The 13,347-nt window shown below is 38.6% G+C and overlaps 1 protein-coding gene across 3 annotated transcripts in view; it reads right to left on the bottom strand.

Annotated features, from left to right (window-relative positions):
- USP13 (ubiquitin specific peptidase 13) overlaps positions 1–13,347 on the bottom strand; it is a 104,199-nt gene that overhangs the window by 80,109 nt on the left and 10,743 nt on the right. For all 3 annotated transcript variants that reach the window (XM_087965384.1, XM_087965383.1, XM_087965385.1), the window contains exon 2: positions 9,174–9,299. In XM_087965384.1, the coding sequence (XP_087821510.1) occupies positions 9,174–9,299 (126 nt within the window). The remainder of the gene's footprint in view (positions 1–9,173; positions 9,300–13,347) is intronic.

Below are 13,347 nucleotides of genomic sequence, written 5' to 3'. Positions count from 1 at the left end.
AATAGTCCCAGGAAAAGCTACAATAACTTTAAGAAGTTAGTGATTTGTCCTATGCAAACACACACACCTTTTCCCCTTCAAAGTGTTGCTTAAACCTCTTAACAATACATCTTGAAAGAAAAATCTCAAAGAAAACAAAGACAGGTGTCTTTAAAGCAATTCATTATATAGAAGACTTTTTAGAAATCCTACAAATTCTTCCATGTTCAACAAAGTTCAAAACTGAGCTACAGGGTTGGGTAAGCATGCAAGAGTGTAGGAAGAGGTAAAAAAAGTCAAGATGGCAGCCACAGTTGTGTCATCATAGTTACTATCTTGATTTTGATTATCCCTTCATGAATGTCTCTATAGATCTGCATGCTAACATCCCTGTACAGAAATGTAAGTCTACAAATGCATATATTTCCACCAATCTTTATCAGATCTTCATCTGTCTTTTGTTTACTTGTTGGCACAAATGTGGTTCCACTTTCTAGTATTAAACTAAAATAATTAGAATAGTACACAGACATATTGTTTTTGCAATAGATTTAAGCACCCATATGTTCTGTTATTACAGAATTACTAAATAAATACATAAGCATCTATTTGTCTTGGTTACCATGAAAAAAATTCACAAAATAGGTGAGCGTACCAAAAACGTGGCCCACAGGTAACTTTTAGCCCAGCAATGGCACTTCTGAAGTTCACACAGACCTTCCCCCCCTCAAGTAAACAAGCCAAGAATCTTAGCCTCCTTTTTTCAATTGTTTTGGAGGTTAAAGGAGGCTTAAAAACCATTCTATTGCCTTAAATATTCAGAGTGCTAAAAAAAAAATGCTATGCAAAACGTAGTGCAGCCAGCCAGGAAGTTAAATACATTATTATAAAATTAAGCCTAAAGTACCGTGTTTCTCATATAATAAGGCTGAGTCTTTTTTTTTTTTTTTGAGCCCCGAAAAAATGGCTAGGTTGTCTTTTCGGGGGTGACTTAATTCCCCCCCCCTTGCATCTTCGGGTGGGTGGGCGGCGACGGCTTGGATGTTGACCTCGGCGTTGGTGGGGCACTTTGTATCGGGGTCAACACAGGCAGCACCATATCCGGGTGTGCAACAAGAGTACTTCCTAATGGCAAGCCCCCACCACCACCATTCCCCACCATTTCGCATGTTTTAATATAGGCCTTAATTTGGGGGGAGGGGCTTAATTTCATTTCATGCCTATAAAACATGCTGGGACTTCCTATTGAGGGAGGCCGTATTGTTGGAGAAACAGGGTAGATTGCAATCACAACTGTTTTAGCTAAACAGAGAAAGCCTAGCTAATAAATGATGCAAGCAATTAAATCAAATAGTGAATGGATAAATAAAAACAACTGGAAATTATGGAAAATAGATACTGATTCTGTTCCTTACATTTTCTTTCAACAGGGATCAATTTCAGATGTGATTAATGACGCCAAGATTATTTAAAGTAACAACACATCTGACATATCATATATTTCATGTTGGAGGCATCCAAATATATAGGTAGTCCTCAACTTATGACCATAATCGAGCCCAAAATTTATGTTGCTAAGTGAAAAATTTGTCAAGTAAGTTTTGCACCATTTTATAACTTTTCCTGCCATGTTTGCTAAGTGAATCACTGCAGTTAAATTGGTAACAGATTTGTTAAGTGAATCTCGTTTCTCCATTGATATTGCCAGAAGGTTGCAAAAGGTGATCACTTGATCCCAGGACACTGCAACCGTCATAAATATGAGCAAATTGTCAAGCATCCGAATATAAATCACATGCTACAATTGTCATAAGAGTAAGAAACGGCCATAGGTCCCTTTTTCCAGTGCCGTTGTAACTTTGAACGGTCACTAAATGAATTGTTATAAATCAAGGACTACTTGTATACAGAGTGTCTTTATCTGCATTGATGTGTCAACTCCGTAAGAGAAGAATATAAAGCTATAAAAGTTGGGTCATCTTTGATCAAACACAACTGATAAATATTGTACATTAGCTTCTGTGGCCAGGAGGCTGACAAGTATTACATAGAATAGAGTAGAATTCTTTATTGGCCAAGTGTGGTTGGACACACAAGGAATTTGTCTTTGGTGCATATGGTTTCAAGTGTACATAAAAAGAAAAGATACATTTGTCAAGAATCATAAGGTACAACATTTATAGTCATAGGGTACAATAAACAATCAAATCATACTAGGAAACAGTCACAAGTGGGAGGGGATGGGTGATAAGGAGTGATGAGAAGATTAATAGTAATAGTAGTGCAGACTTTGTAAATAGTTGGACAGTGTTGAGGGAATTATTTGTTTAGCAGAGTGATGGCGTTCGGGGAAAAACTGTTCTTGTGTCTAGTTGTTCTGGTGTGCAGTGCTCTATAGCGTCATTTTGAGGGTAGGAGTTGAAACAGTTTATGTCCGTGATGTGAGGGGTCTGTAAATATTTTCACAGTCCTCTTTTTGACTTGTGCAGTATACAGGTCCTCAGTGAAAGGCAGGTTGGTAGTAATTGCTTTTTCTGCAGTCCTAATTACTCTCTGAAGTCTGTGTCTGTCTTGTTGGGTTGCAGAACCAAACCAGACAGTTATAGAGGTGCAGATGATAGACTCAATCATTCCTCTGTAGAACTGTATCAGCAGCTCCTTGGGCAGTTTGAGCTTTCTGAGTAGTTCCCTACTGATGTGTAAACAATCTTCAAGCCAAACCTGCTGGTACATAGCTTCAATAGTTTTCTTGCTTTCCAACTTGCTGGAAAGATTTCCAAGAAACCGGAAAGGACATTGCTGGATTCTAAAGTTACCACTGTAAATTCAAATTAGTATTATCTTCATTTCCAAAAATACAGCACTGTAACCAGCCAATGCAATCCTAGGCTGCATTAACAGAGGGACGCAATCAAGATCCCGTGAAGTTCTAGTACTGCTTTACAAAGCCTTAGTAAGACCACACTGGAAATACCGCATCCAGTTCTGATCACTACAATATAAAAAAAGATGATGAGACTCTGGAAAAGAGCAGAGAAGAGCAACAGGAATGATTAGGGGACTAGAGGCTAAAACGTATGAAGAACGGTTACAGCAATTTAGTTTAGTGAAAAGAAAGAAAAAGGGAGACATGATAGTGGTGTTCTGATATTTGAGGGGCTCCTACAAAAACAAGGAGGGGTCCAAACTATTCTCCAAAGCAGCAAGACAAGAACCAATGGATGGAAACTAACCAAGGAGGGAAGCAACCTAGAAAGAGATTTCCTAACCGTGAGAGCAATCAACCAATGGAAAAACTTGCCTTCAGAAGTTGTGGATGATTCCATCACCAAAAGAGACTGGACAACTATTTATTTGAAATGAAATAGGGTCTCCTTATCGAGCAAGGGGTTGGACTAGAAGACCTTCAAGGTTCCTTCCAATTCTGTTATTCTATGTTCTAAGTGGCCCTGAAGTGCTCTATTTCTGGTAATTTCCAGAAAGTTCGGAAGATCCACCTCCTACAAAGAAAATCGAAATCAAGCACAGGATTTTGTATTGCACAATATGTGACTTTCTGTTGTGATTCCCATCACCCCTTAAAGCTCCAGAATCTGGCAGATACCGTATTTCCGTTTTCAACTTCCCAGAGACATTTGTAAGTGCTTTGCTACAAAACCATCAACCAGCAATTTTTTATAACCCAGAGTTGGAGAAGGAGAGGTGCTGGTGCCAGCTGCTACAAAGCTGATCATTGCAGGGAAGTTATTTCTAACACAATTACAAAATGCTTGGGAGGATTTGAAACTGTACTTAGCAAGAAGAATTGGATATAAATGTCAAAACAGATAATAAAATACTCAGTATCTACCCAAGCATGCCCTAAACAGCATTTAGAACGGAAGATGTTTATACAATGTTGGCTGCCACTGCTGAACAAATCAAACATGTAAAAAGGCCTGAGATTTCTTGTCATAAATAGTGAATTGCCAAAAACGTAGAATGTGGCATTTCCAGAGGGATGACTTTAAATGCTGCTCACCAAACCAAAAAGAAAAAAAAAATCACAGAGCAATTCTGCCTTTTTTTGTCCCTTTCACACATTTTCTCTCATAACGAAAGTTGACAGGCAAAGCAGTAAGGAAATGTATGAATAAAACCAGAGACTTGCATGATTAATCTGGAAGCGTTTATAAAATAACAGAAAGTAAGCTGAGATGATTAATAAGTGTATTTTCCACATGAGCCATCTATTTATTTATTTGAATCTTGCCTTTATTGTTTTCACAAATAAGGCAGCCAACATATGCAACACACCTTCCTCCTCTTATTTTCCTCACAACAACAATCCTGAAAGGTGTCTATGGAGATTCTCAATCATCCAGGTCATGGCTGTCCCAAAGGTGGTTTTTCAAGTGGCAACCAGACTTTCTTTGTTTTTGCTTGAAGACGTTTTGCTTCCTATCCAAGAAGCTTTCTTCAGTTCTGATTAAATAGTGGAGAAGCTTCTTGGATGAGAAATGAAATGTCTTCAAGGGAGAAAAAAAAAGGCCAGTTGCCTCTTAAAAGGCACCTTTGGGACAACCCTGTGAAGTAGATTGAGTGGTATCAAGCTTAATTTTATTGTGTTTCCCTCAGAACAGGGCTAAAGGGAGAAGGGACTGAAGGTAAATTACCGTATATACTCGAGTATAAGTCGACCCGAATATAAGCCGAGGCACCTAATTTTACACAAAAAAACCTGGGAAAACTTATTGACTCGAGTATAAGCCGAGGGTGGGAAATGCAAGCTACTGGTAAATTTCAAAAATAAAAATAATTAATTTGGGAAACGATCTCACTATCATGAAAGGTTTAATTGATTCACTAACCCAAAAGAAGAAGATGATGATGACAGCGGGAGGCAGGAGTCACTCTCTTCCCCTCCCTCGGAGGCCCCTGAGTCAGGAGTCACTATCCGCCGGCGCGCCCCAGTCCCGCCGCCTCGGGAAGGAAAGGCAAAGCGCTTTTGCCTTCCCTTCCCGGCTGGGCTGTTGGGAGTCGCTGCCGCCGGAGGCCGCGACTCCACACCATTTTTTTTCAGAGGGGATTGACTCGAGTATAAGCCGAGGGGATTTTTCAGCACAAAATTTGGGCTGAAAACTAGGCTTATACTCAAGTATATACAGTATGTCTCCCAGACAACCATAAATGGTGTGATGAAAAGTCACTATAGGGCTTTGGACCTATTTTTATTATTTTATTTAATTTTTTTCCTCAATCATGTGTCACTCTTACCATACTCGATAATCAGACTTTCAGCTCTTTATTCATGCAAAACCTTCAATAATTCAAGTTTATCCATTTTATCATATACTAACTACACTGCAGTGTAGAAGCATGTTATTCATCCTCTATGTTTATATCCATTTTTCATTCATTCACTGGGAGGTAAATCCTTCTAATGTATTTCATACAAGACCCTTCCTTTACTGAAGTTGTTCTATTTTAATTTCTTTCACATTTTTTTTCTTTTCTCCCCTCTCTTTTTTTTCCAAGATCCACTTTTGACGTTACCAAAAACTGCCCTGTCCTATATTCAGAACCTTTTATTGACCTGTTTTCCATCACTAATTCTTTCTTTATTGTTTTGCCAGGAACAATTAAATTGTGTTCTTCTCCTGAGTTATTGAAAAAGCTATAAAGGATCTTTTATAGCTTTTACCCTGACTTTGGGATTTGATGTGTTATCAAGTTCTCTCCTGCAGGAGAATGTGAGTCCTTCAAAATAGCCCAGATAAGAAGTACAACTATGAATATAGCTCTATTGTTATTGTATATTTACACTATTAGAATCTTGTAAGATTGAAAGTATTTATCCTCCTCTTCTTTTATTCTCCAGAAAACCAGGGACGGTTCTTTCTGAAATGCCTCTCGTATCTCCTTTCTTTCTGTGTACTTAGAAATCTTTTTTTACTGCTGGTTGACCAGTTTGGTTCTTCCTCTTGCCTCCTAATCTGTTATCTGTTACCCATATACCATTAGAGTATGTGAATTGTTGCTAAAGGTGTTTGGAATATTTTGGAACTTATTTTTATCAATCACTTTAGCATGTATAGATGCTGCTCAGAGTCTGCTATGACCAAAGTGGCTTAGAATTTGTTAATAATTCATTGAAACTAATAAATAATTAATAAATAATCAGACAAGATCATCACAAGCTCACACCATCTCCATTCAGACCTCTTATAATCTCCCCTAAATGCTTTTTTGTAAGATAGGGAAGATATAGACTAGGTCACATCCTTATTCATGGTCATGCCAAATGTTGCATTTCCTTCTAACAGTGTTACTCAACAACAGTGTTGGTAGTAGAGTTTAGGCACATTTTTCATGTACTATAAGCAAAAGTAAAGTCATGTTTTATCTCCAGCAACCTTCACATTATCTTCTGCTACTTTTTTCTCTTCCTTTCCCTTGTTCCTTTTTTCCTTTCTCTTTCTCTTTCTCTTACCTCTCTCTCTCTCTCTCTCTCTCTTTTTTTTTTTTTTCTTTCTTTCTTTCTTTCTTACTTTCTTTCTTTCTTTCTTTCTTTCTTTCTTTCTTTCTTTCTGCCTTCAGGTCAGTATTGACTCCTGGAATCCATTTGTACTACAGTTTTCTTAACAAGATTTCAAAAGTGGTTTGCCACTGCCTTCTTTCTAGGACTGAGAGGGAGTAATTGGCCCAAAATCATCTAGCTGGCTTTGTGCCTAAGGTACTACCAGAACTCACAGTCTCCTGGTTCCTACCCTGGTGTCTTAATCACTATGTACATCAAGCTGGCTCTCCTATGCTACCCAGAACATATAATATAGATGCTATTTTGCAAGCCGCAATACTGTTCCCTACATCCCACCAACTAGGAGAAATATGCATGATGCAGTTAGAATACCTCAAGTCTGATTTAGGGTAAGATCTCTGTGTGCTGTTCAATACATTAGGTAACAGTTGCTCTCCAAAGATTTTGTTCAGACCCAATTGAATTGCATCTGTTGTTTCAGTAGCAGTGAATGTTTTTATGGATATGATGGCTAGCCTGATGTCCATCCTTTCTTCCTTTCATTTGGGGTTAGGATCAGCAAGGAAAGATATACAGTAGTATTAAATCTTGTTTTAGTACTTGTACTGTTTGTAAAGAAGCAGTCACAGGTGTTCATCATAAATACAGATAGATTGGCACTGAAAAATGTAAGAAATGCTACTCCAAGAGAACCACTGAGCGTAAAGAGAGATGAGGAGGCCTATCATTTATGGAAGAAGTATTATTGTATTATTTTATTTGTGAACTTTATACACTGCTGACTGTGCAACAGATCAGGAACTGCTTGTGTGTGAGCTAAAATGGAAGGGGAAAACTTATCGATTTCCACAATATGATTCTGAGCGAATATCCGCCATTTTCAAAGAGCAGGCATTGCTTTGAAGTCCTGAACATTATTGAGATGTAACCTTGGGAACAGGAGAATGAAATCAAAGTTCTTAAGGATGAGCACAAAGTGAGACTGTCAAAGCCCAAGAAACGGAAGAAAACAAAAACTGATGTCAGAACAAATGGTGGTAATTGCCAAGAAGAGAAACCAAAGCAAAGAAGTTGGGGGATGACTCTGGAAGGAAATTAACAAAGGGTTTCAAAGAGTTGCTAGAGACAAGAGCTATATTAGGATAATGAAAATAGAAAAAGACATGGAAAAATAAAGTTTTCCAAAAGATCTTATAATTCAGAAGGAACTTATAACCTCAGAAGCAGGGGTCCCACCGGGTGCTGACCGGCAAGGTTCTTTTGGTAAAAGGCCGGAGCTTTCGGAAGTCCCGGTCTCAAAAAGATGGGGTCAGTGAGCTTTCCGGAGAAAGCTTTTACCCAAAAGCTCACGAGGAAGTTATAGTCTTTTGGCTGAGGTCCGGGCTTTCACCAAAAAGTGGCGGCGCCAGTGTGCGGACCGGCGTCAAAAGGTTGGGGTCACTGGCTAAAGGATGTAAACTGATAGATAGTAACTGATTCCAAGAAAATCAAATATACTGAAACATACTGAAATTATGCACAATACAAATATCAGATCCCAATATATATTAGATAGTATTTCCTATTTATAAGAACATCTAGTATGAAAAGAAGAAGTTACAGCAACACTCCAATAATTACCTATTCAGAAGGCTATGGAAACTGATGGAATACAAACAGAAGTACAGCAAACAGCAGAAAAGTATTTAGTGTAAGATCAAGATTCTATTATTCTATCCTATAGTAATAAAGAACCTGTGAGGTTCTTTGTGCTATCTGAGCTTGGTTGTTTTCTTACAAATGTTTCATTACCCAATTACCAGTAAGTAATATGCTATCACTACATGTTACCTTTCTGAGCTTGCAGATCATTTCATTGGAGATTCTCAGTCATCCAGGTCATGGTTGTCTCAAAGGTGCTTTTTCAAGAAGCAACTGGACTTTCTTTGTTTTTCTTTGAAGATGTTTCGCTTCTCATTGAAGAGCTGAAGAAGCTTCTTGGATGAGAAGTGAAACGTCTTCCAAGAAAAACCAGAAAAATCAGTTGCCTCTTGAAAAAGCACCTTTGGGATTTCATTCATTTGGTAATGAAACATCTGTAAGAAAACAACCAAGCTCAGAGAGCCACCCAAGACCTCACAATTTATCTTTGAATATATTCTCTTCTATTAATAAATAACATTATTGAAAAACCCCTTGCTTCTGTTTCTTGATCTGGCCTACCCTGAAAGACTAATAGATACCCAGAACAGACCATGGTATTCAAAGTGGGATCTAACCAGTTCCTAATAGAGATGAATCATCACTGCCAATGCCTCTATGACCAAGTTCCTCTATATCAGGGGTGTCCAACCTTGGCAACTTTAAGACTTGTGGACTTCAATTCCCAGAATTGCTGGCTGAGGAATTCTGGGAATTGAAGTCCACAAGTCTTAAAGTTGCCAAGGTTGGACACCCCTGCTCTATATCTACAAAACCAAGGAATACTCTACAATTCAGACCACATATTGATGAAGCTTCCATTACAAAGATAGAGACCAGGAGAGGTCTTGGAAGCGGAATGTCCTCAATAGATATTCATGAACTGCACAACTTTATAATGCCATTCATCACATTACATTTTCAAACAAATATAAATGTTCAAATAACAACTTTTGAAGCAGCCTTCTGAAGTCTTCGATAGAGTAGCACTTACCTCTCTCATATGCCGCTTGATATGTAAGTATACACATTGTCCTGTCTTGCGATAATGCCTTTCTACATGTTCCCTTCCAAATCCCAGGAAAGTATTCATGCAAACATAAAGGCCTCCTTCGGAATCCTGTAGAGAAGAACAGAAAATTATTTAGGGCATATTTGAGGCACCTGACAGAATTCTTCAGCACAGTGAGGGATATAAATTCCCCTTTAAAGAATCAAAGAATTGGGAGATACCTCAAATGTCTTCTAATCCAACTTCCAGCTATGTGCATAATCTGATAAATCACTTTGGACAGATGGCTATCCAGCCCCCATTTTAAAACTTTATAAAGAGGAAAATACTATTTCATAAGATAATCTAACTTACTGGTTGACAGCTTTGCCATTAGGAAGTTCCTCCTAATATATCACTTTTCTATAGTTTTAACACTGGTTCTAGTTCTGTCTTCTGGGGCAACAAAGAACTCTGTTCCTTCTTGTATATGACAATCCATTGACTGGTATAATACCTCCCCTTTGGTCTTCTCTTCTTTCCCACCTTTAACCATTCCTCTTCTTTGTGGTAGCCCCTCAGATATTGGAAGACTGCTATCATGTCCTCCATAGTCCTTCTTTTCACTAGACTAACCAAACCCAAATCCTCCAACCGTTCTTCATATGTTTTAGTCTCCAAGCCTTTAATCATCTTAGTTGCTTTTCTTTGCAATTTTTCCCCCAAATCTCAACATCTTTTTTCTAGTGTGGTGACCAAAACTGGATGCAAGTATTCCAGGTGTGGTCTTAGATACACACATACATATATACACCCTTCCACCTACACAGACACACAATCTGTATAGGCAAGGGTCTCCAACTTTTCTTGGACCAGCGGGTATAGATCATATTTTCAGAACACGTTGCAATCATTCAAAGGAAATAGAAGCTACGCACAGCGTTCCTGCTCACAAAGGACAATCACAGTGGAAACAGCCAATAACAAAAACCCTGTAAAAGGCATTTCCTTGCAAATTTTCCTTGCAAATTTTCCTTGCAACATATTTTCCTTGTGACACTCCCCCTCCTACTTTATGAACCTCGAGCATATTTGCCACAGAATAAGCTCAAACCAGAAATAGTATTTGCACTCTCATTCTTAATATTCGAATTTCTGAAGACTCGCTTTCTATTTGGGAACAAAGGAAGAGTTGACTAATAGAATAATGGTGCTGTTAGACCAGGGGTGTCAAACTTGCATCATCATGGCAGCGTCACGTGACATATCGGGACTTTTTTCCCCTTCGCTAAACTGGGCAGGGGCGGGGCCAGCACGTCACGCATCTGGCCCGTGGGCCGCAAGTTTGACATCCCTGTGTTAGACAATCTGATTGAACATTATAAGTGATACATTTTATATGTTTATTGCACAGGATAACTCTGTATTATTTCCTTCTGAGCTACCTGGAGAATATGGGATACAATAAATTTCAAATAATAATAGCTCTGAAATGGCATCAAAGCACTTGTGATAATTAAATAAATGCAAGTGACACATAAATAATTCTGGAACAATTGTCTTTTTCCTCTTCCTAAGCAATCTGCTCCTAATAGCCACTAGCATTTTCCAGCAGATAATGTGGCTAAGAAAAACTGAGGGAAGGCTTAAAGAACATAAAAACATTGCAAGCCTTTTGGATTTAGACTGTCCTTGAATAATTTTGAACATCAAAGGCATGGTTTTTTTTGTATGTAGATTTCTGTTCTTTGTTTCGTGCTATATTTTCTTTAAAATTATTGTTTGACTTGAGTATTTGTAAGACGTGAGACAACCAAAGACTTCAGAACAATTTATAAAGGAAACCCAAATATGCTTTTTTTCAAGAGGCAACTGGACTTTCTGTTTTTTTTTTTTCAAAGATGTTTCGTTTCTCATCCAAGAAGCTTGTTCAGCTCTTCCTTTATAAAGGAAAACAGCAAAGTCTGAACAACAGTACTTTCAAGCCACTCAAAAGCTGAAAACATGGCAAGAGAATCCCAAAGTTTGGTGAGGAGGTACGTGTGTCATAAATACATTTTTTTAAAAAAAGCTGAGCTATTCACAGTGATGTCTCTATCAAGGTTCCCATACTGGGGAACAGCACGTTAGAAAGCCTATATCCAAGGAGCTACACGTAATCCTTGATTTACAACCACAATAGAGCCCAAAATTTTTGTAGCCCCATGTAGAGTGCTTTACAGTAATCTAACATGCAAGGATATTGAAGCATTTAGATCACTGCAGGCATTTTCTCAGATCCAAGAATGGCTACAGCTGTCCCATTTTATACAGCTGTCAAAAATACAGCTATTCCAAGCCAAAAATAGGCGCTCTTTGCCATGACAGTCACCTGGGCCTCCTCCCCATGCTGTCCATCTGCTCTTTTAAGACAACTACAGTTTAATCTAGAAGAAGATGATCCATTTCTCCGCTTGTTTATAGTATTCCACATTGATGGGTGTTCAGTGTCACAGTAGGAACACGGTTAAAGAAGGGTGCAATTAGGGACACGACAGGTACTCCTTGACCTACGGCCGCAATTGAGCCCAAACTTGAAGCCTAGGATTGAGTTTGGACAGCAACTGAGCACTTCCTAGAATTGAGGATGTATAGGAAAGTTTCCATCCCAAAGTCAAAACCTATAGAGTAGTACTGGCTAAAATAAACTGTAGTTTGTGGGTTGTTCTGTTCTCAAACCAAGGCAGCGTGATTCGTTGATGGTTCAGTGCAGCGCACAAAGTTAGATTGATTCAGTATGGCATGGCTAGTCTAGTGAAGAGAAGGACCAGGGGAGACCGGATAGCAGTCTTCCAATATTTGAGGGGCTGCCACAGAGCTATTTTCTAAAGCACCCGAAGGCCAGACAAGGAATAAATGGATGGAAACTGATCAAGGAGAGATTCAACCTGGAAATAAGGAGAAACTTTCTAACAGTGAGAACAATCAACCAATGGAACAGAAGTTGCCTTCGGAAGTTGTGGGAGCTTGAGACTTTCAAGAAGAGATTGGACTGCCATTTGTCAGAAATGGTGTAGGGTCCTACAAGATCCCTTCCAACTCTGATTATCTGTTAAATCTGTTAAAGTAAACTCTTACTGTATTCAGCTAACCATGGGTTAGTAGGTGGTGTAATTTGAGCTTGCCATTGACATTTGTTTGCAGAAAAGATAAGCACAGTTCAATTGCAACAAATGAAGCAAACCTCAACAAACCATTATTTTTGATTCAGGTTAATTAAATGGTTAAAAATACAATGCACCTCTCCATACAGAGACTCCCAGTTTAGGAGTCGTTGCAAAACAAGTACATCCTAATGCCCATTTTCTGCTTATGTAACAATATAGCCCTCAATCATCACAGATTTTAAGTATCTTGGAATGAAGCCTTAGCAAAGTTTTAGCTACGTAAGCTTTCGGTACAGAAGGATGTCCTTCAGCCAGTCGACCTTAAGCATTTAAATCTATAACATTGTTTGGTAATATTTTTGGCCTTCCTAATCAGCCCAACTGCCTATTCAGAGAGACCTGCTGGGTGACACTTGAGATTTGAAGTGTGGGGGTTATAAATATAACCTACCAGTATCTTCCAGCCAGATGATAAACACCAGGCAGCTGAGTTGCCTTTGAATGCGTACAGAACTTTTCATGGACAAACAATCTTAAAAAGAGACGATCCAACCACTAAAAGCAGAGACTCCTTGAAATATATATTCTTAACAAGAGGAGTAAAGCAAAGTGTTGAAAGGAAGAAAAGTATTCCCCAACATTTCCCCTATTTCTGCCTTCATATTTGTCAGATTCCTCTGGATTTAAAAAAAAAACCACATATTTTATGGTCAACTTATGATCATAATTGAGCCCCAAATTTCTGCCACTAAACGAGGCATTTTTAAGTAAGCTTTGCCCCATTTTACAATCTTTCTTGCCACACTTGTTAAGTGAACCACTGAAGTTGTTCAATTAGTAACATGTTTTTTTTTAAGTAAATCTGGCTTCCCCATTGACTTTGATTTGTCAGAAGGTCACAGAAAAGGGTGTCAGCTTTGGAAGCCATATTGAGACCAGATGCTCCCACACTGCCACATTTTGAGCCTGGGAAAATGGAAGGATGGGGAATTTCTTGGAGTGTATGTAGTTAGACATAATAACATTCTTTT

This window comes from Notechis scutatus, chromosome 4 (assembly GCF_049901735.1).
Source record: "Notechis scutatus isolate UNSWTSFEM ecotype Mainland chromosome 4, rNotScu1.2, whole genome shotgun sequence".
Classification (NCBI taxonomy): Eukaryota; Metazoa; Chordata; class Lepidosauria; order Squamata; family Elapidae; genus Notechis; species Notechis scutatus.
Note: the sequence above shows the minus strand (reverse complement) of the source record. Positions and strands in the feature narration are given on the sequence as shown.